This window comes from Rattus norvegicus, chromosome 15 (assembly GCF_021556685.1).
Source record: "Rattus norvegicus strain SHRSP/BbbUtx chromosome 15, alternate assembly SHRSP_T2T, whole genome shotgun sequence".
Taxonomy (NCBI): Eukaryota; Metazoa; Chordata; class Mammalia; order Rodentia; family Muridae; genus Rattus; species Rattus norvegicus.
In genome coordinates, this window is record NC_141548.1 from 101,666,542 (window position 1) to 101,689,974 (window position 23,433).

The following is a 23,433-nucleotide window of genomic DNA, read 5'->3' on the forward strand; positions in this document are numbered from 1 at the left end:
GCCCTCCCCCCATAGACTAGTTCACTGGGGGTTCAGTCTTAGCAGGACCCAGGGCTTCCCCTTCCACTGGTGCTCTTACTAGGATATTCATTGCTACCTATGGGGTCAGAGTCCAGGGTCAGTCCATGTATAGTCTTTAGGTAGTGGCTTAGTCTCTGGAAGCTCTGGTTGCTTGGCATTGTTGTACTTTTGGGGTCTCGAGCCCCTTCAAGCTCTTCCAGTTCTTTCTCTGATTCCTTCAATAGGGGACCTATTCTCAGTTCAGTGGTTTGCTGCTGGCATTCGCCTCTGTATTTGCTGTATTCTGGCTGTGTCTCTCAGGAGCGATCTACATCCGGCTCCTGTCGGTCTGCACTTCTTTGCTTCATCCATCTTGTCTAATTGGGTGGCTGTATATGTATGGGCCACATGTGGGGCAGGCTCTGAATGGGTGTTCCTTCAGTCTCTGTTTTAATCTTTGCCTCTCCCTTCCCTGCCAAGGGTATTTTTTTTCCTCATTTAAAGAAGGAGTGAAGCATTCACATTTTGATCATCTGTCTTGAGTTTCGTTTGTTCTAGGGATCTAGGGTAATTCAAGCATTTGGGCTAATAGCCACTTATCAATGAGTGCATACCATGTATGTCTTTCTGTGATTGGGTTAGCTCACTCAGGATGATATTTTCCAGTTCCAACCATTTGCCTACGAATTTCATAAACTCGTTGTTTTTGATAGCTGAGTAATATTCCATTGTGTAGATGTACCACATTTTCTGTATCCATTCCTCTGTTGAAGGGCATCTGGGTTCTTTCCATTTTCTGGCTATTATAAATAAGGCTGCGATGAACATAGTGGAGCACGTGTCTCTTTTATATGTTGAGGCATCTTTTGGGTATATGCCCAAGAGAGGTATAGCTGGATCCTCAGGCAGTTCAATGTCCAATTTTCTGAGGAACCTCCAGACTGATTTCCAGAATGGTTTTACCAGTCTGCAACCCCACCAACAATGGAGGAGTGTTCCTCTTTCTCCACATCCTCGCCAGCATCTGCTGTCACCTGAGTTTTTGATCTTAGCCAATCGCACTGGTGTGAGGTGAAATCTCAGGGTTGTTTTGATTTGCATTTCCCTTATGACTAAAGATGTTGAACATTTCTTTAGGTGTTTCTCAGCCATTCGGCATTCCTCAGCTGTGAATTCTTTGTTTAGCTCTGAACCCCATTTTTTAATAGGGTTATTTGTTTCCCTGCGGTCTAACTTCTTGAGTTCTTTGTATATTTTGGATATAAGGCCTCTATCTGTTGTAGGATTGGTAAAGATCTTTTCCCAATCTGTTGGTTGCCGTTTTGTCCTAACCACAGTGTCCTTTGCCTTACAGAAGCTTTGCAGTTTTATGAGATCCCATTTGTCGATTCTTGATCTTAGAGCATAAGCCATTGGTGTTTTGTTCAGGAAATTTTTTCCAGTGCCCATGTGTTCCAGATGCTTCCCTAGTTTTTCTTCTATTAGTTTGAGTGTGTCTGGTTTGATGTGGAGGTCCTTGATCCACTTGGACTTAAGCTTTGTACAGGGTGATAGGCATGGATCGATCTGCATTCTTCTACATGTTGCCCTCCAGTTGAACCAGCACCATTTGCTGAAAATGCTATCTTTTTTCCATTGGATGGTTTTGGCTCCTTTGTCAAAAATCAAGTGACCATAGGTGTGTGGGTTCATTTCTGGGTCTTCAATTCTATTCCATTGGTCTATCTGTCTGTCTCTGTACCAATACCATGCAGTTTTTATCACTATTGCTCTGTAATACTGCTTGAGTTCAGGGATAGTGATTCCCCCTGAAGTCCTTTTATTGTTGAGGATAGCTTTAGCTATCCTGGGTTTTTTGTTATTCCAGATGAATTTGCAAATTGTTCTGTCTAACTCTTTGAAGAATTGGATTGGTATTTTGATGGGGATTGCATTGAATCTGTAGATTGCTTTTGGTAAAATGGCCATTTTTACTATATTAATCCTGCCAATCCATGAGCATGGGAGATCTTTCCATCTTCTGAGGTCTTCTTCAATTTCTTTCCTCAGTGTCTTGAAGTTCTTATTGTACAGATCTTTTACTTGCTTGGTTAAAGTCACACCGAGGTACTTTATATTATTTGGGTCTATTATGAAGGGTGTCGTTTCCCTAATTTCTTTCTCGGCTTGTTTCTCTTTTGTATAGAGGAAGGCAACTGATTTATTTGAGTTAATTTTATACCCAGCCACTTTGCTGAAGTTGTTTATCAGCTTTAGTAGTTCTCTGGTGGAACTTTTGGGATCACTTAAATATACTATCATGTCATCTGCAAATAGTGATATTTTGACCTCTTCTTTTCCGATCTGTATCCCTTTGATCTCCTTTTGTTGTCTGATTGCTCTGGCTAGAACTTCAAGAACTATATTGAATAAGTAGGGAGAGAGTGGGCAGCCTTGTCTAGTCCCTGATTTTAGTGGGATTGCTTCAAGTTTCTCTCCATTTAGTTTAATGTTAGCAACTGGTTTGCTGTATATGGCTTTTACTATGTTTAGGTATGGGCCTTGAATTCCTATTCTTTCCAGGACTTTTATCATGAAGGGGTGTTGAATTTTGTCAAATGCTTTCTCAGCATCTAGTGAAATGATCATGTGGTTCTGTTCTTTCAGTTTGTTTATATAATGGATCACGTTGATGGTTTTCCGTATATTAAACCATCCCTGCATGCCTGGGATGAAGCCTACTTGATCATGGTGGATGATTGTTTTGATGTGCTCTTGAATTCGGTTTGCCAGAATTTTATTGAGTATTTTTGCGTCGACATTCATAAGGGAAATTGGTCTGAAGTTCTCTTTCTTTGTTGTGTCTTTGTGTGGTTTAGGTATAAGAGTAATTGTGGCTTCGTAGAAGGAATTCGGTAGGGCTCCATCTGTTTCAATTTTGTGGAATAGTTTGGATAATATTGGTATGAGGTCTTCTATGAAGGTTTGATAGAATTCTGCACTAAACCCGTCTGGACCTGGGCTCTTTTTGGTTGGGAGACCTTTAATGACTGCTTCTATTTCCTTAGGAGTTATGGGGTTGTTTAACTGGTTTATCTGTTCCTGATTTAACTTCGATACCTGGTATCTGTCTAGGAAATTGTCCATTTCCTGAAGATTTTCAAATTTTGTTGAATATAGGTTTTTATAGTAAGATCTGATGATTTTTTGAATTTCCTCCGAATCTGTAGTTATGTCTCCCTTTTCATTTCTGATTTTGTTAATTTGGACGCACTCTCTGTGTCCTCTCGTTAGTCTGGCTAAGGGTTTATCTATCTTGTTGATTTTCTCAAAGAACCAACTTTTGGTTCTGTTGATTCTTTCTATGGTCCTTTTTGTTTCTACTTGGTTGATTTCAGCTCTGAGTTTGATTATTTCCTGCCTTCTACTCCTCCTGGGTGTATTTGCTTCTTTTTGTTCTAGAGCTTTTAGGTGTGCTGTCAAGCTGCTGACATATGCTCTTTCCTGTTTCTTTCTGCAGGCACTCAGCGCTATGAGTTTTCCTCTTAGCACAGCTTTCATTGTGTCCCATAAGTTTGAGTATGTTGTATCTTCATTTTCATTAAATTCTAAAAAGTTTTTAATTTCTTTCTTTATTTCTTCCTTGACCAGGTTATCATTGAGTAGAGCATTGTTCAATTTCCACGTATATGTGGGCATTCTTCCCTTATTGTTATTGAAGACCAGTTTTAGGCCGTGGTGGTCCGATAGCACGCATGGGATTATTTCTATCTTTCTGTACCTGTTGAGGCCCATTTTTTGACCAATTATATGGTCAATTTTGGAGAAAGTACCATGAGGAGCTGAGAAGAAGGTATATCCTTTTGCTTTAGGATAGAATGTTCTATAAATATCCGTTAAGTCCATTTGGCTCATGACTTCTCTTAGTCTGTCGACATCACTGTTTAATTTCTGTTTCCATGATCTGTCCATTGATGAGAGTGGGGTGTTGAAATCTCCCACTATTATTGTGTGAGGTGCAATGTGTGTTTTGAGCTTTAGTAAGGTTTCTTTTACGTATGTAGGTGCCCTTGTATTTGGGGCATAGATATTTAGGATTGAGAGTTCATCTTGGTTGATTTTTCCTTTGATGAATATGAAGTGTCCTTCCTTATCTTTTTTGATGACTTTTAATTGAAAATTGATTTTATTTGATATTAGAATGGCTACTCCAGCTTGCTTCTTCTGACCATTTGCTTGGAAAGTTGTTTTCCAGCCTTTCACTCTGAGGTAGTGTCTGTCTTTGTCTCTGAGGTGTGTTTCCTGTAGGCAGCAGAATGCAGGGTCCTCGTTGCGTATCCAGTTTGTTAATCTAAGTCTTTTTATTGGGGAGTTGAGGCCATTGATATTGAGAGATATTAAGGAATAGTGATTATTGCTTCCCGTTATATTCATATTTGGATGTGAGGTTATGTTTGTGTGCTTTCATTCTCTTTGTTTTGTTGCCAAGACGATTAGTTTCTTGCTTCTTCTAGGGTATAGCTTGCCTCCTTATGTTGGGCTTTACCATTTATTATCCTTTGTAGTGCTGGATTTGTAGAAAGATATTGTGTAAATTTGGTTTTGTCATGGAATATCTTGATCTCTCCATCAATGTTAATTGAGAGTTTTGCAGGATACAGTAACCTGGGCTGGCATTTGTGTTCTCTTAGGGTCTGTATGACATCAGTCCAGGATCTTCTGGCCTTCATAGTTTCTGGCGAGAAGTCTGGTGTGATTCTGATAGGTCTCCCTTTACATGTTACTTGACCTTTTTCCCTTACTGCTTTTAATATTCTTTCTTTATTTTGTGCGTTTGGTGTTTTGACAATTATGTGACGGGAGGTGTTTCTTTTCTGGTCCAATCTATTTGGAGTTCTGTAGGCTTCTTGTATGTCTATGGGTATCTCTTTTTTTAGGTTAGGGAACTTTTCTTCTATGATTTTGTTGAAGATATTTACTGGTCCTTTGAGCTGGGAGTCTTCACTCTCTTCTATACCTATTATCCTTAGGTTTGATCTTCTCATTGAGTCCTGGATTTCCTGTATGTTTTGGACTAGTAGCTTTTTCCGCTTTACATTATCTTTGACAGTTGAGTCAATGATTTCTATGGAATCTTCTGCTCCTGAGATTCTCTCTTCCATCTCTTGTATTCTGTTGGTGAAGCTTGTATCTACAGCTCCTTGTCTCTTCTTTTGGTTTTCTATATCCAGGGTTGTTTCCATGTGTTCTTTCTTGATTGCTTCTATTTCCATTTTTAATTCCTTCAACTGTTTGATTGTGTTTTCCTGGAATTCTTTCAGGGATTTTTGCGATTCCTCTCTGTAGGCTTCTACTTGTTTATTAATGTTTTCCTGTGTTTCCCTAAGTGTGTTCATGTCTTTCTTGAAGTCCTCCAGCATCATGATCAAATATGATTTTGAAACTAGATCTTGCTTTTCTGGTGTGTTTGGATATTCCATGTTTGTTTTGGTGGGAGAATTGGGCTCCGATGATGGTATGTAGTCTTGCTTTCTGTTGCTTGGGTTCCTGCACTTGCCTCTCGCCATCAGATTATCTCTAGTGTTACTTTGTTCTGCTATTTCTGACAGTGGCTAGACTGTCCTATAAGCCTGTGTGTCAGGAGTGCTGTAGACCTGTTTTCCTCTCTTTCAATCAGTTCTGGGGACAGAGTGTTCTGCTTTCGGGCGTGTAGTTTTTCCTCTCTACAGGTCTTCAGCTGTTCCTGTGGGCCTGTGTCTTGAGTTCACCAGGCAGCTTTCTTGCAGCAGAAAATTTGGTCTTACCTGTGGTCCCGAGGCTCAGGTTCGCTCGTGGGCTGCTGCCCAGGGGCTCTCTGCAGCGGCAGCAACCAGGAAGACCTGTGCCGCCCCTTCCGGGAGCTTCAGTGCACCAGGGTTCCAGATGGTCTTTGGCTTTTTCCTCTGGCGTCTGAGATGTGTGTGCAGGGAGCAGTCTCTTCTGGTTTCCCAGGCTTGTCTGCCTCTCTGAAGGTTTAGCTCTCCCTCCCACGGGATTTGGGTGCAGAGAACTGTTTATCCGGTCTGTTTCCTACAGGGTCCGGCGGTGTCTCTGGCAGGGGTCCTGCCGCTCCTGGGCCCTCTCCCACGGGAGCCCAGAGGCCTTATACAGTTTCCTCTTGGGCCAGGGATGTGGGCAGGGGTGAGCAGTGTTGGTGGTCTCTTCTGCTCTGCAGCCTCAGGAGTGCCCACCTGACCAGGCGGTTGGGTCTCCTATATCCAGTTTTGTAAGGAAATGGGAATAAGGAACTGTTGGGTCTGAAACCATTTCCTTGACAGCTCTCACAGCGTGTCCTCGGTGTGTGGCATGAATGGAGAAGCAAGTAGCCATCTGTGTGTTTGTGTGGCATTGGGTATTGGACCTAAGCCTGTGTGACAAGCAAGGTCTTGCTTTAACACCTGATTACACCCTCAGCCCCAAAGTTGTAAATTAATGAAAGGGATGTCTGAAATGTTAGATTTCCTTATTTTTCTGGTAAGAAAACCAATATTACACTTAATAGTTTTTTGTTCAGTAAAAAATAAAATAACCAACGAAACCTGCATCTGCTTTGACATGTGATTATGTCGTGAAAGCTGTTCCCCTGAGAGCCTCCCTGTACTGCTGTTCAGAAGGACAGAAGCTCAGTGACTTCCCACAGGGACAGTCAAGGTCCAAGACTACAGACTTCTTAAACGTTTAAAAATGTCTTATTAGTTTTGTTTATGTGTGTGCTATGCATATAATGACCATGGAGGCTAGAAGAGGGTGTTGGAGTTCCTGGAGCTGGGGTCACAGGCGTTTGTGCGTTGTGTGAACCAAGCTGGGACCTCTTTCTGTGAGGGCTGCTTGTGCGTGTAACTGCTGAGCTGTCTCTGTAGCCCTGTGGACCTGGATACAGTTGTATTCTCCTTTCTATCAGATTCTCAGGGAATGAATGAATGAATGAAGACTTGGACCTAGTTTGATTAGGCTGGAGCAAGAATAAAAATTTACATATCCATGTAAAACAATCATTTTAGTGCTCCCTACTACCCAAGTTTACAACATTAGCTGCGGATGGTGGGACACGCTGCTAATCCCAGCACTGGGAAGCAGACCCAGGAGGATCTCGGTGAGTTCCAGCACCACACAGGGACTGTCTCATAACCAGTGACATTTATAACATTGACTATAATTTGCCTTCTTTAGGTTTTTCTTCAAAAATGGTGGTCTTCGTTAGGGCCAAGTCACCCATACTTGAATCGTTTGATGCTCTAAGGAGTAGAATGTCAATTTTGTTCTCTTATTCCGCTTTCTAATTATTTTATATTATTGTCTGTCTGACATAAGCTAGAGTCTTCTGAGAGGCGGGTCTCATTTGAGAGACTCTCGCCAGGTTGCACTGTTGGCAAGCTTGTCTGGTGTCTCCGGTCGATGTGTGAAGTAGGAGGGGCCAGCGCACTGGGTGGGGCTGCCTGGGCTGGTGCTCCTGGATGCTGTAAGCAAGCAGGCTGAGCAAGCCATGAGGAACAACACGTCAGGAAGCAGCACCCTGCATGGTCTCTGCTGCAGTTCTTCGAGGTTCCTGCCTTGACTCTCCCTAGTGATAGAGTGCAACTTGAGAGTTGTAAACTGAAACAGTGTCTTTCCTCCCAAGTCACTTTGGTCATAGTGTTTTTATCATGGCAGTAGGCAGTAGGCAGGCCGGGGCATGTGCATGTACTCCAGGAGGCCAGAGACACTGGGTCTCTGCTGCTCAATCCCAGGTGCTGTGACAGCTATGGAGTCATCTCCTCAGCCTGACGAGTCAGCCCGAGCGAGGGTGGGTTTTTAAAGAACTCTTATTACAGTCACATCTTCATAGACAGTGGTAGATATTGACTAGTGTCAGGAACTACTGTTATGTAGATATTACGTCTTTGTGTGTGTGTCCATGCGCACACACACGCCCCAGAGGAGCCTTGCTTTGTATGTAGGTTAAAAAGCAGCCTCTTGTTCCCTGTTGTCTATGTCAGGGTACCTGGCCGGCAACCTTGCACCTCACCATAGGAGTCAGAACATGACAAGCTTTAAATGGGCTTTGTGGGGAGGGGCAAGGGATGGACCTGGGCTTACCCACTGAACCATCCTACCTTGCCCATAATTGCTCTTTTTAAGATGAAATGAAAGGAAACAAGATACCATGCAAGTGACCCTATATCTTTAAGCAAGGTGACTTTTCATTGCTGTGTTGTCATTTGATGCTGTGATCGGAGGACAGGTAGAAGAACAGTCAGTTCCCACCTCTGGTCTTGCCCAGCACAGTCCTTTTGTGACTTCTGTCTACCCAGATGTGTGGAGACTCCTTCCTACTGAGCACCCTACAGGTTCTCTCTGGATATGAGCTAGCTTCCTCTGATTAAACTCTGACAGTGTATGCTTAGGTAGCAGCCTGACAGTCTACAGGCTTTGGGAAAGACTGCTGCCCACTTCAAGCCCAGCTCTCCAGGTGTGTGCCCGCGTCCCTCGAGGGCCTTCCTCAGTTCAGTCAGTTTGCTACAATGGCCCCACCAGTTTGGATGGGCATCGCTTCTGGTGTAGGATAGTAGACATTGCAGAGGAAACAGGTGCTCCTCCAGAGAGGAGGTGCTCAGGGGCAGGGGAAGGGGGAGGGGGAGGGGAAGGACTGCGTTTTCTTCTTCCTTCTGGTGGCTCACCCTTTAGGGGCCGCCCTGTGTTCCCCTCATCCAGGCAGTATCCTCGCTGTCTCCTCAGCTCTTGATTTAGTGCCATGTCTGATTATTTATTTTTTCGGAGTCTGCCTCCCGAGTGCTGGGATTCAAGTGCTGCCGTACCATTGTTTGTTTGCCACTCCTAATAAAATGGCAACTGTAATCTTCTCAGAGACAGAGCGCTAATATTTATTATTTTAATTTTCAGATGGTGACCCTGATAACTATATTGCATACTATAGGAGAGCTACTGTCTTCTTAGCCATGGGAAAATCCAAAGCAGCACTGCCTGATTTAACGAGAGTGATTGAACTGAAGATGGATTTCACTGCGGTAAGTTCACCCAGCGTGCTCTGGGGGAGCTTAAGGGAGCTGGCCGAGGTAGCTGTTTCCTGAAGTAGTATTGGCACCTTAGGCATTATAGATGATATCAGATTGAATTCTTACACTCCTCTTCATCGTGGCACATAGCTATACAGAGCCAGCTGGGAGGGGAGCAGGAGAACCCCTGAGGCCAGGGCTCGTGGTGCCTGATTCTGTTTCACTAACAGCAGCAGTAATAGCAGAACTCAGAATGTTGCTGTATTAACAGTCTGTCTGGATGCTGGCTGGGTTGGCACACAGGGGACAGAGGCATGCACAGTTCTGTGAATTTAAGGTCTTCTAGTCCATCCAGTGAGTAGCAGGAGAGGCAGGGCTATATAGAGAGCCCCTGTCCCAACAAAACACAACAAAGGTATGTATGGAAGAGTAACAGTACATTAGTCAGGGTTCTCTAGAGTCACAGAACTTATAGAATGTCTCTATGTATTAAGGGAAATTATTAGGATGACTTACAGTCTGTAGTCCTACTAGCCCAATAGTGGGCAGCTGGGAATGGGTAGTCCAGGAATCTATAGTTGCTCAGTCCCACGAGGCTGGGTGTTTCAGCTGGTCTTCTCTGTAAGGTGGAATTCTGAAGAAGCAGGGTCCAACAGATGTGCTGGCAAGTAAGTGCAAGCCGGCCAGGAAGAGTGGGCCTGCCTTCTCCCATTGTCCTTATGTAGTCTTTTTTTTTTTTTTGGTTCTTTTTTTCGGAGCTGGGGACCGAACCCAGGGCCTTGCGCTTCCTAGGCAAGCGCTCTACCACTGAGCCAAATCCCCAGCCCCCCTTATGTAGTCTTGTGTAGGCCTGTAGCAGAAGGTGTGACTCAGATTAAAGGTGTGTACCACCATGCCTGGATTTGGAACTTGTTCTGTCTCAGGCTGGCCTTGAACTCAGATCTGCTTGCTTCTGTCTCCTGGGATTAAAGACGTGTATTGCCTTGCCTAGGCCTAAGCTTTTCATGGCCACTATGCCTCAAGATCTGGATTAAAAGCGAATGTCATCCCATATCAAGATCTGGGTCAAAAGCCTGTGTCTTCCAGCCTCATCATCTGGGTCACAGGTGTGCCTCCATTTCTGGGTTGTAGTTCATTCCAGGTGTAGCCAAGCTGACAACCAGGAAGAGCCACCACGGGGTATACTAGGTGGTTGACAGTACTTCACGGGGTGTACTAGGTGGATGACAGTACTTCACGGGGTATACTAGGTGGATGACAGTACTTCACGGGGTGTACTAGGTGGATGACAGTACTTCACGGGGTATACTAGGTGGATGACAGTACTTCACGGGGTGTACTAGGTGGATGACAGTACTTCACGGGGTATACTAGGTGGATGACAGTACTTCACGGGGTATACTAGGTGGATGACAGTACTTCATGGGGTGTACTAGGTGGTTGACAGCACTTCACGGGGTATACTAGGTGGATGACAGTACTTCATGGGGTGTACTAGGTGGTTGATAGTACTTCACGGGGTATACTAGGTGGTTGACAGCACTAACTTTGTGGTTAGGAAGACCAGTTCATGTGAGGGATGGAACGCAGGACATGACGTGAGAGAGACTTAGGAGGCTGAGTAGGGTTTCAGCAGTTCACTCAAGGATGCCTTAGGAAGAACAAGCAGAGTGGCCCAGTTAAGGGGGTTTGGTGGCTTCCAAGCATTGTTGGTGTGGTTCTTCCTGGCAGCACTGTAAGAGCCTCCGAGGTTCCGAAGCTTACAGTCTCCTATGCTGAAGGCTGGCTGTCACAGGTTGTATGGGGACTCCTTTGCTGGTGCATTAGTTCTAGCAGTGTGACAGCACAGCTAAGGGAAACGACTAATGAGAGATTCATGGTTTCAGAGCTCTCAGTATGCAGTAGTCCGTCCTTGGCTCCATGATTGTGGGCCTGCGATGGAAGGATATGGGAGCATATGGAAGAGGAACACTGACTTTATGGCTAACAGGAAGCAGAGAATGTACGATAGATCAGGATAAGATATGGCTCCCAAGGATAACCAATCCTCTGTGCCCTGCTTTCTTTAACCAGGCCCTGGCTGCATAGTTTTCTCCATTCCCAAAATGGCAGCACCAACTGCGGATCACATACCAACACATGACCCTCATCAGGCCAGTCAAAGTGGCCTCAGAATTACCTTTGTAACTGTCATTTGTAGTTTTCCCTGTGTCTAAAAGGATCCGAGCAAACTAACAGCCACGTGATGCATGTTTGATTTGAAATACGGTTGCAATATTATTTTAAAGTAGGATTCCCAATTGCAATATTTTTGCTGACTTTATTACTTGAGACAGCTGAGTATAACCTTTTACAAAGGTTAAGTAACCCATTTTCTTAGCATTATGATTCGTCATTAGCTAGCTGAAATGGCCTTAACGGTTGTTTTTATATGTGTTGATGTATTTGATAGAGAATTAGGGGAATTTTATGTTCTGTAAAAGTAATACATAAACCTAAGTGGCGACCTGTAGTTTCTGATTTGTTGTTGTTGTTTTGTTGTTTTTTAGAAGGAATTAGTCTTTTAATTTCTAGTCAGAGAGTAGATATAAGTTGAAGGTTATGTGTATTAGAAGAAGAGGAATATCAGAAATGAAGGGGGAAGAGACACCCTCATTTTGGCTATAACAAATATTTACATTGAAGATTGAAGGCTTAGTGAACAGCAAACCTATTTCTGGAGATAGTCTCCCTGCAATTCTCCGTGGAAAAGATTTAGTATGATGTCAAAAAGTATCTTTTAAAATTAAACAGAGCCTGGAATGTATCTTGAAGGTAGAACCCTTGTATCTTCTTTATGAGTCCTTGTGTTTGATAACCAGCTTAATTAAAAAAAAATGTATACAATGCATGTCCTGTTCAGTTCACATTGTGGAGGATCAGTGGCTCTTAGTGTATTTTTAGGTTGTTCAGTCATTGCCATCATCTAGTTCCAGGGCATTCTTAGCACCTTGAAAATCTTATATCTTAAACAAAGAAAGAACTCCCAAAACAGAACCCTGCTTATGATTTTTTTGTGTTGAACAAAACATTTTTAAAGGAAACATACTTCATTAAAAATAAGCTTCTACATTCTATAGCTATAGGAATTTGTCTTAGTAATAAGGCAAACAGACATTGGGAAAGGAGTACCAGTAACTTGATTACATTATTTATTCTTTATTTTAAAGAAAAGTTAGAAATGCACAGTACTCAAGACGACCCCTCTTTTTCCTCCTAGGCAAGATTACAGAGAGGTCACTTACTACTCAAACAAGGAAGGCTCGCCGAAGCAGAGGATGACTTTAAGAAAGTGGTAAGTGCCTGGCTCTAAGAAGGTATTATTGAGGACATACTGTATTGCTGGGAGCCAGCCCTAACAGTCAGGGACTGAAGTGGGACACAGCACTGGGTGAAGGCCAAAGGCTGGTGACCTCTGGCCTTGTAACTCCCTCCTACTGTTTTGAGGGCCAGAAGCTGATGGCTTCTGGCAATTTAACTCTCACGATTCTGGTATCAAATAGTGATGACTTTTGGCAATTTCACAGAGAAAAAAAGATAAAGAAAGTCAGGTGTACACATATGCACACATACACACACATACACACATTCGGCCAGGCCCGACCACCTGCACGCATTCATACTTATCTACTTATATATACCTATACATGTACATATAGATAGACATTATAGACATATTGTACATATATATAGACATATAGACATACATGTACACATGTATATACGTGTGTGCACACATACTACGTGCACACACACACACACACACACACACACACACACACACACGGTAGATGGGCCAGAACCCCACAGCCACAGCCTTACTTTATTTCTTCTCACTGGCCTTCTTTACTTTATTAGATAAAAGTTCTTTATAAAATTACCTTATAGATAAAATGTTATGCAAAAGGGAATTGCAGAAGGAATTTAGTTCAAAGCAGTGTTCTTTTTAATTAATTAATTGATAATTAATTAATTAATTTAATGTGAGTACACTGTTGCTCTCTTCAGACACACCAGAAGAGGGCATCAGATCTCATTACAGATGGTTCTGAGCTATCATGTAGTTGCTGGGATTTGAACTCAGGACCTCTGGAACAGCAGTTCTTAACCACTGAGCCATCTCTCCAGCCCATAGTGATTTATTCTATAAGCTCAGTATAAGTTCAAAGAAACAGTTTTCCACAGCTTTGATTTATCATAGTGCACACCTGTGGTTTCATCCTTGGACCTGAGCTAGAATGAATGTTTTTCTTTGATTAGATATTTGTGTATATGTGTGTGTGCCTAATTTTCTTCTCAGTGCAATTATGAAAGCTTATTGTATTCCTGATTATGCAGCTTTTGCTTACTGTTCTATGAGGAGGGGCCACATTTTATTCTTGATTCTAACTTTATTATGTGTCTCTGACAATAGGACTAAAAACATTTCTTTAGGGCTGGAGAGATGGCTCAGTGGCTAAGAGCAATGACTGCTCTTCGAGAGGTCCTGATTTCAAATCCTGGCAACCACAACCATCTGTAATGAGATCTGATGCCCTCTTCTGGTGTGTGTGAAGACAGCTACAGTGTACTTATATATAATAAATAAATAAATCTTAAAAAAACCATTACTTTAACCTTTCTTCCTAAGATTATTTGAATCAAATCAGGAATTCTATAAAGTCACTAATTAATCTAAACAGTTACTAAGAAATTATTTTCTTTGAAATAGGTAATTTTGTCGCTAAAAAAATTGTACAGCATTTAAATATGTTGAGAATAAACTGGCTTGGCCCAGTCTCCAGAAGTTTGACCGAATGAGTCAGGCTGCAGTCATTTTGCTGCAGGCCATAATGCTTGAGGAATGCTCCCTCCCCCATATCCACCTTTGGGGGAACATTCTAGGCCCCAAGCACTGCAGTGGCATTCCTAATAAGTGTAAGGTGGTAGGGGTCTCTGTATGATTCCTGTTTTCCTGATGGTAAGTGATGTGGAGTGTGTCTCTGTGTGCCTGCTGGCAGTTTATTTATTTTCAAGGCCTTTGCCTGTTTTTTCCTAGCAGGTGTTGTTTTTGAATTCTATGAATTACTGATATGACCTTATATGATAGTATTGTTTATAACTCCTCCCCAATATGTCATTTACCTTTTTAATTTGTGTCTGCATAACTTAACAACTCAGATTATGCAAATAAACTAGAACTCTATTAAATAATTTTATTTTTACCTCAAGTGGGTCAAATTTAGGTACTTTAATAGCTGTAACTAACTTTAGTAGAAAATGTCCACAGTTTAAAGTGGTCTGATATATAATTCAAGGGGAACGAATTTCCACTTCATTGTGTTTTAGTTGTTTACAGTGTTCTGTAAGAATTCTGTCACTGAGCTACACCCCTCATTGTGAATTCATACACCATGGAACAGCCATGAAGTGTGGGACTGGGATCCAGCGGTAGAGGAAGTGCTTAGCCCGAGGCCCAGGCTGGAAGGGAACTTGTACTTTTGGTAGTGCCTGCCGAGACTTCACTTGGGAGTGCTCACCATGCCCAGATATGTGTCACCTTCTTTTCATTGTTAAGGACATGCTCAGTGCATGTAAAAACTGATTAGCTCAGGTTTTGGGTGACCAACTTGTTCATTTATTTAGACTTTATTGAAAAGTAAACAAAGGGCTGACGAGATGGCTCAGTGGGTAATGCTACATGCTGTCACGCCTAACTAATCCCTGGAACCACATATGGGTTTCTGCTCTCTGCACTTGTGCTGGGACATACAGTCCTAACCACACAGCACACATACATAAATAATGGTAAAGGTCATGAAATATGTATGAAAATATTCATGACTTTGTCACTGGGAAATGGTAAAACGTCCATCCATGTTACCCGCTGATATAGACTGAGTAGCCCAGTGTTGGCAACCCTTCGTATTGTCTCGGTTTATGGCACGGTCTGATCGGCTCTTCTGTGCAGGGTCTGTGCCATGGTATTTGGATGGTGGTTCTTTGTGGATGGGACAGGTACTGGATTCGTAAGATCACAACTGTTACTTTGTTGTTTGGCTGTAGCTCAAATCTAATCCAAGTGAGAATGAAGAGAAGGAAGCCCAGTCTCAACTCGTAAAAGCCGATGAGATGCAGCGCCTGCGCGCCCAAGCACTCGATGCCTTTGACAGCGCTGACTACACTGCGGCTATAACCTTCCTTGATGAGATTTTAGAGGTGCGTTTGTTTCTAAGATGCTGTAGCTGACGAGCCCTGTCAGACACTTTGAACATTTATGTCCCACCACAACCAGGATAGGACACATCTGACCTTGGGGTTTTTAGGTCTTAAAAATTGGTCATAGAAATTTGCAACTCAAGCTTTAAGCAAATATTGACATGCTGTAAAGTGAGAATTATATTTTTTGTTGTTGTTTTTTGAGGTAGAGTCTTTCTATTTCTATGTAGCTCTGGTTAACTCAAAACTCTCAATATAGACCAGGCTGGCCTTGAACTCACAGAGGTCTGCCTACCTTTGCCTCCCAAGTGCTGGGATTAATGGCTTGCACGATCACACCAGGTTGGGAATTATGTGTTTTACCCACTGATTGTCTTGCCTGCCTGCCTGCCTGCCTGCCTGCCTGCCTGCCTGCCTGCCTATGTGTCTGTCTGTCTGTCTTATTTTGGAGAATGCTTTGCTAGATAACAGGTAAAGACATGTTACTTAAAAGAAAGATGGTGTTTGGAAACAAAGAGGAATGCTTCTATAGTGAGAACCTTGTAAGAGAGAAGGCAGAGAAAGAACGCTACACAGGGAGGGTTCTATTAGGCAGCATTAAGTTTAGGATTTCCTTGCCTCAGAAGGATTTCAGAAGAAGCCTGAATGGAAATACTATAATTACCATTTTCACAGCTCTTTAACGTCATATTGGCAGTAAACATGTGATGTGGATTCACTTGATAATTTAAACATTACTTGTTTTGCGGTAAATATTAAAAAAAAGGTACACCATCCCACGCTAGCGCCAGTACCAGTAGGCTACATGACATCATCTCAGTCAGCAAAGCGTCTCACCCACTAAGCTCCCAATCTCCATCCCTTGCTGTCGCTGCCACAGGCTATTCTCTGAGCCCTGCAGCAGCAGCCGCCCTCTTGTAACTCTTACTGCAGACTCTGCTCACATCCAAGCATCCGCCCCCTGGGGTTGTAGTCACAACTCCCAGTTACCTGGTAAAATAAAAACTCAGTAAGCTTGTAATTTAGCAATCAGATTTATATCTTAAATTCTCATTCTACAAAATGTCCACATGATAAACTCACAACCAATTGATAATGATATAAACTGCCCACCTAGATAAGACAAATTGTTCTATAAAAATCCATCCTTTATGAAATATTCATAACTGCCTGTGGCCATTTAAGGACACACAGACCTGGGTTGTCCTTCTCCTCTGCCATCTTGGTTCTTCTTTCTCTTTCTCCCCTGTCCTCTTTTCAAAACTCTGTCCCCGCCTAACTTTTTTACTGCCCAATCACAGGCCTTGCCTTATCGTGTGCCTGTCTTCACCTGAATAAAGACAGTCTACGTGTGTGTGTAGTTGTATGTACTGTGATGCACTTGAGAGGCCACAGATTAATTCTGTGGAGTCAGGTCTGTCCTCTGTCTTTATGTGGGTCCTGGGATTGTGCTCGTCCCTAGGCTTGGAGGCAAGCATCTTCACAGATTCAAACATCCTGTTGGCTCTTATTTAATAATTTTATAGAAGAAGTCATGTGATAAGACATAGAGACATTCTGGTTTTTTTTTTGTTTTAAGATTTATTTACTTTCTTATGTATGTGGATACACTGTCACTCTCTTCAGACACACCAGAAGAGGGCATCAGACCCCATTACAGAGGGTTGTGAGCCACCATGAGGTTGCTGGGATTTGAACTCAGGACCTCTGGAAGAGCCTATACATGGTGTCCTGTCTCAACACACAAGGCAAATCAAGAATTACAAAGCAGAACTTAGATTTCTTAATTATAGCAATCATGAGTGTTGAATATTGAATATTCCCTTCACATGTTTGAGTGGGAATCATCTAATAGTCAACACTGTAGGATTTTTTTCTGTTTTTTTGAGAAAGGCTTCATTGTGCATTAAACTTGGCTGGAACTCAATGTGCAAATGCTGTGTTTTCTTATATTCAGAGTTTTAAAACTGTAAGAGGAAGAGAGAAAGAACAGAAAAAGGCCCTTTTGTTGCATGTGCATCTCCTATCCCTGTTAAGAGTTTAAGACAACACTCAAGAGCTTACCACATTCTGTCACACTCAAGTGTGTCAGGGTTCTCAACACCATTTATAAAATAGTGTTCTTTTCACACTGGCTGAGGGTTTTTCTGTTGATGAGTGTGTGCATGAGTGTGTAAGGTGCAAGAAGCAGTGTGCATACCTATGTGTCTTAAAGTCGAGTTCTTTTGTTTCTTAAGGTTTGTGTTTGGGATGCAGAATTGCGTGAGCTGCGAGCAGAGTGCTTCATAAAGGAAGGAGAGCCTAGGAAAGCCATCAGTGACTTAAAGGCTGCTTCAAAGCTCAAGAATGACAACACAGAGGCGTTTTACAAGATCAGCATTCTCTACTACCAGCTAGGAGACCACGAGCTGTCTCTCAGGTCAGTTCCTTCACTCCCTAGCTGGTCCTTCCAGTCTTCATGTTACGTTAATAGGCATATTAAGGCTTTTAAAGATGCCTATAGCCACTCAAACAACTTAGGTTCTCCCTAAGGTATTATAATATATAATATATACATCCTATAGCTTACCTTCTTGAAGTAGTCATACTAATATAAATGAGGATGCTGTTTTCCTTGCTGAAGTCAACGAGAATATCTGTGCCATACTGATTACTGTGTCTATGTGACAGTGTGCATGGCAAATTAGGAAGTCAGCATGTTTTCATCATTCCAAAGAAAAATACCTTACTGATGATTTCTCTACTTAATACAGAAAAGTATTCAGTGATTATCTTGACTTGGAATATTTCTTTTTTTAAAATTACTTGAGCAGTGAAGTTCGTGAATGTCTGAAACTTGACCAGGACCACAAGCGGTGTTTTGCACACTATAAGCAAGTGAAGAAACTTAACAAGCTGATTGGGTCAGCTGAAGAGCTGATCAGAGACGGGAGGTAAGCACCTTTCCTTATCTGCCTGGTTAGGATGCGATGGCGGCCGGCATAGCAGCACCACCAGGATTATGTGCACACTGTGGAAGCAGGCAAGAGCTCAGCAGTAGAACTGCATGGTGTCCGCACTATGGCCGCATGCTATCTCACGTTTCTCTTCTTTTGTGCACTAGGCACTGAACTATCCATTCAGAGTACAGACTGTTGTCTACAGCGTTTAGTCGTAAGGCTTATGTGGGAGGCACACCAATATGAAGGGCTGGGGTATGAGCTGACCACAGAGTGCTAGCGCGGAGCTTATGGGAGGGGCGAGGAAGAGCCCTGAACCCAGGCTGTAGCAGCAAAGGCCAGGAGTAAAGGAAAACCCTTGGAGAGGTGTAGATATTTCAATGTCGTCTTACAGTGGGAGTTGCTTGAAGCAATGGGTCGTATGTGTCTGTGCCAACATCGGGTGTGGGGTTGATGGGCTGGGCAAGGGCTGTGGTAGAGATGACTTTGCACACACCACTGCATAGTAGAGGGAGACTGTGGCCTCTCAGAATGAGTGCCTCTGTCGCTGTCAATGCCATGGTCAGGATGTTGATTAGTTCTGTCACTACTGAAGTCTCTCTTAGGTGGCCTTTTACAGCCACAGCTTCTTTCCCGTCCCTAGCTGTCCTCAGATTCTGCAGCGGTGAATTTACTCTTTGTTTCTATAGCTTTGCCATTTTAAGGCAACAATAAAAAAGTAAACTTCTGAGATGCGCCTTTATCCCCCTTAGCATAATTCTCTGGGCATTTATCCAGCTTCTGAAGTTAATTTCCCTTTCTGTTTCATGGCAGTATTGCCATGGTATTACTGCCCACTGTAGTTTGTTTAGCGATTCCTTCACCAAAGACCGCCCATTGACTAAGTCTGCTTTCCTCTGTAAGACATCAGTCAGAGCTACAGCTCCATGGTAGAGGAGTGCTTCTGACTTACACAGTCCTGGGTTTGCTGGCCATTGCTGCTTCCTGTCGCCCACTGTGTGTGTGTGTGTGTGTGTGTGTGTGTGTGTGTGTGTGTGTGTGTGGTCTGTTTTGTGAACTCTTTCTGGGGAGACATGAACAAGTGTTCTAGTGACAGGGCATTGGGTTAGTCTGGTGAAGTAGCTGGCTGGACTCTGAGGAGCATGGACCACCCTGAAGCAGCCCCACCTCTGGTCTCACCTCAGCATGGACAATGAGTTCCCACAGTGTCTTCATTTAACTCTCACCCACCTGTGTGCCCCACCACATGCTTTTACTTGTGTGTGTAAGCAAATCCATGCCCAGGAGAATATGCATGGGGTTCTTCTACCTTGTGAGTTTTAGGGGTTAAACTCAGGTGTCCGTCGTGTTGGCAAGCATCTTTACCTGAGTCATCTGCCCCCCCCCCCCCACACATGCTTTAGAGACTCCTGTCTCTGTGTTGGGCAGGTTAGAGGAGTTGTATTGAGCAGGGCTTGTGCTCTTGCCACTGTACTTACTAAGAAGCACAGAGTGAAAGGAGGAGAGGGTGGTCTCTGCAGCTTTGGGAATATCTCCTTGTTACTCATTGCTCATTTCATAGATACACAGATGCAACCAGCAAATACGAATCTGTCATGAAGGCAGAGCCCAGTGTTGCTGAGTACACAGTCCGCTCCAAAGAAAGGATCTGTCACTGCTTCTCCAAGGTAACAACTACGTGTTCCCAGACACGGGACAGCAGCCATAACGACTTAAGATTGCTTCCTTCATTTTGTGCCCTGACTACCGAGCCATCCCTCCCTCTCTGGTCCACTATGCTTGTTCTTAATTTATTTTGGCACTGAGTATTGACCTCAAGAACTCATGCATGACAGGCAAGCACTACCACTCCATCTTTTTTTACCTTTACTTTTAGGATGAGAAGCCAGTCGAAGCCATTAAAATATGCTCTGAAGTTTTACAGCTGGAGCCCGACAATGTAAATGCTCTGAAAGATCGAGCGGAGGCCTATCTAATAGAGGAAATGTATGATGAAGGTAACTTTTAAAGGAATTTGACTCGCAGTATCTAAAGGTTAAAGTGTATGAAACCAGCACATGTTCAGTTGCATTTAATTTTGAACAGATGTATCTGCACATGGCTAAGAATTTGAAAAGTTGGTAATTATTCTGTCTTAGTGGATCATAATAGGTATAGCATCTGAGGAATTATTCTGTCTCAGTGGACCATAATAGGTATAGCATCTGAGGAGAGTTCTGTTGAAACCGTGTCAGTGGACCATGAGAGCACGTATAATACACACACAAAGTGTGCATATACATTATCCAACAAGATGATTCTGTGACCCCCAACTTTAGCTACATGAGGGGAAGGTAAACTAAGAGGGCTTCCTACTACATGTTATGAGGATCTCAGGAAAGGCAGTCCGGGCACATGCAGGAGTTTGTTAGTTCAGGAAAGGCAGTCCGGGCACATGCAGGAGTATGTTAGTTCAGGAAAGGCAGTCCGGGCACATGCAGGAGTATGTTAGTTCAGGAAAGGCAGTCCGGGCACATGCAGGAGTATGATAGATCAGGAAAGGCAGTCCGGGCACATGCAGGAGTGTGATAGATCAGGAAAGGCAGTCCGGGCACATGCAGGAGTGTGATAGATCAGGAAAGGCAGTCCGGGCACATGCAGGAGTGTGATAGATCAGGAAAGGCAGTCCGGGCACATGCAGGAGTGTGATAGATCAGGAAAGGCAGTCCGGGCACATGCAGGAGTATGATAGATCAGGAAAGGCAGTCCGGGCACATGCAGGAGTATGTTAGTTCAGGAAAGGCAGTCCGGGCACATGCAGGAGTATGTTAGTTCAGGAAAGGCAGTCCGGGCACATGCAGGAGTGTGATAGATCAGGAAAGGCAGTCCGGGCACATGCAGGAGTGTGATAGATCAGGAAAGGCAGTCCGGGCACATGCAGGAGTGTGATAGATCAGGAAAGGCAGTCCGGGCACATGCAGGAGTGTGATAGATCAGGAAAGGCAGTCCGGGCACATGCAGGAGTGTGATAGATCAGGAAAGGCAGTCCGGGCACATGCAGGAGTGTGATAGTTCAGGAAAGGCAGTCCGGGCACATGCAGGAGTGTGATAGATCAGGAAAGGCAGTCCGGGCACATGCAGGAGTGTGATAGATCAGGAAAGGCAGTCCGGGCACATGCAGGAGTGTGATAGATCAGGAAAGGCAGTCCGGGCACATGCAGGAGTGTGATAGTTCAGGAAAGGCAGTCCGGGCACATGCAGGAGTGTGATAGATCAGGAAAGGCAGTCCGGGCACATGCAGGAGTGTGATAGATCAGGAAAGGCAGTCCGGGCACATGCAGGAGTGTGATAGATCAGGAAAGGCAGTCCGGGCACATGCAGGAGTTTGTTAGTTCAGGAAAGGCAGTCCGGGCACATGCAGGAGTATGTTAGTTCAGGAAAGGCAGTCCGGGCACATGCAGGAGTATGTTAGTTCAGGAAAGGCAGTCCGGGCACATGCAGGAGTGTGATAGATCAGGAAAGGCAGTCCGGGCACATGCAGGAGTGTGATAGATCAGGAAAGGCAGTCCGGGCACATGCAGGAGTGTGATAGATCAGGAAAGGCAGTCCGGGCACATGCAGGAGTGTGATAGATCAGGAAAGGCAGTCCGGGCACATGCAGGAGTGTGATAGATCAGGAAAGGCAGTCCGGGCACATGCAGGAGTGTGATAGTTCAGGAAAGGCAGTCCGGGCACATGCAGGAGTGTGATAGATCAGGAAAGGCAGTCCGGGCACATGCAGGAGTGTGATAGATCAGGAAAGGCAGTCCGGGCACATGCAGGAGTGTGATAGATCAGGAAAGGCAGTCCGGGCACATGCAGGAGTGTGATAGATCAGGAAAGGCAGTCCGGGCACATGCAGGAGTGTGATAGATCAGGAAAGGCAGTCCGGGCACATGCAGGAGTGTGATAGTTCAGGAAAGGCAGTCCGGGCACATGCAGGAGTGTGATAGTTCAGGAAAGGCAGTCCGGGCACATGCAGGAGTGTGATAGATCAGGAAAGGCAGTCCGGGCACATGCAGGAGTGTGATAGATCAGGAAAGGCAGTCCGGGCACATGCAGGAGTGTGTCAGCTGAAAGATGGAACTTACCACATGATTTGTCTTTTACCACATTTTTAATAGTACTATATGAACATTTAGGTTTTTTGCTAATTTTTAAATTTATTTGATGATTTTTCATGTGTTTTAATCAGAATTATCTCCCATTTTCTCCCACTCTGTCTAGAACCCTTCTCTCCAACACATCACTCTCCTTATATCATTTTAATTTCTTTTAATAGTACATTGACCTTAAGGTTGCTTGTATGAGCATGTGCATGTGAGGTAGACTTGAATTACGTACTGTTGACTGTTTAAAAGATTACCCTCCGCAGTGGAATCTGAGGAAATAGAACAATTACATAGCTGATGTATGCTTGTGGGGAGTATTTTAGGTTCTAATCAGCCCCTGCTTTTAATCATTTGAATACAGGAAACAATGAATAATTCTGCACTTTTTATAGTAAGACAAATATGCACACTGTAACTTACCAAGTATGGCTTAGAGCCTAGGCCGATGGGGGTGGGGGTGGGGATGGGGATGGGGAGCTGGCGCAGCGGGTAATGTGCCTTGAGTTCAGTTTGGCTCGGGGTGGACAGGAGAGGCCTAATGCAGGTGTTCTTTGCCTTCCCCATGGGCAGCTCTCAATTTAAAATAAAATAACACTTTTTAAACTTAAGAATGAAAATGTGAGCTGGGTGTTGGTCGTGCATGCCTTTAACCCCAGTTCTCAGAGAGCAGAAGCAGGTGGATCTCTGTGAGTTCGAGGCCAGCCTGGTCTACAGAGCAAGTTCTAGGACAGCCAGGGCTGCACAGAGAAACCCTGTCTTGGGTGGTGAGGCGCAGAATGTAAATGTATTTTAAAATAAGGGTCTGTATGACTAGCAAATCTGAGTGTCATACGTGTTTCTCTGCTATTCCTTCAGAGAGCGCGTCATCCACTCTAGGGCAGTGGGTGCTGTGGACATTAGTTGCAGATTTACACCTCCCTGATGTTTGTGATGTTTGTTGGAGAAGCTCCCTGTAGATGAATCACTGTCTCATGTGATACACAGTGGTGTGAATTAGCCTCTGGGTCAGCTGCTCACACTGGGCCTGTCTATTGACAGCATTGGCTCTTTATCAGTGTAGAGCAGGAAGCTAAAGTTTGCTAAGCTTGTCATTTTATCACTTGTTCAAGCTCCTTC

General features: G+C 43.8%; 1 protein-coding gene across 2 annotated transcripts in view; it reads left to right on the forward strand.

Annotated features, from left to right (window-relative positions):
• Window positions 1-23,433, forward strand: part of Dnajc3 (DnaJ heat shock protein family (Hsp40) member C3) — a 46,110-nt gene that overhangs the window by 15,344 nt on the left and 7,333 nt on the right. The window contains 7 exon segments of one of the 2 annotated variants that reach the window (NM_022232.2): window positions 8,899-9,023; window positions 12,271-12,345; window positions 15,096-15,248; window positions 17,486-17,667; window positions 18,062-18,181; window positions 19,749-19,854; window positions 20,064-20,184. In NM_022232.2, the coding sequence (NP_071568.2) occupies window positions 8,899-9,023; window positions 12,271-12,345; window positions 15,096-15,248; window positions 17,486-17,667; window positions 18,062-18,181; window positions 19,749-19,854; window positions 20,064-20,184 (882 nt within the window). 2 annotated transcript variants of the gene reach the window in all.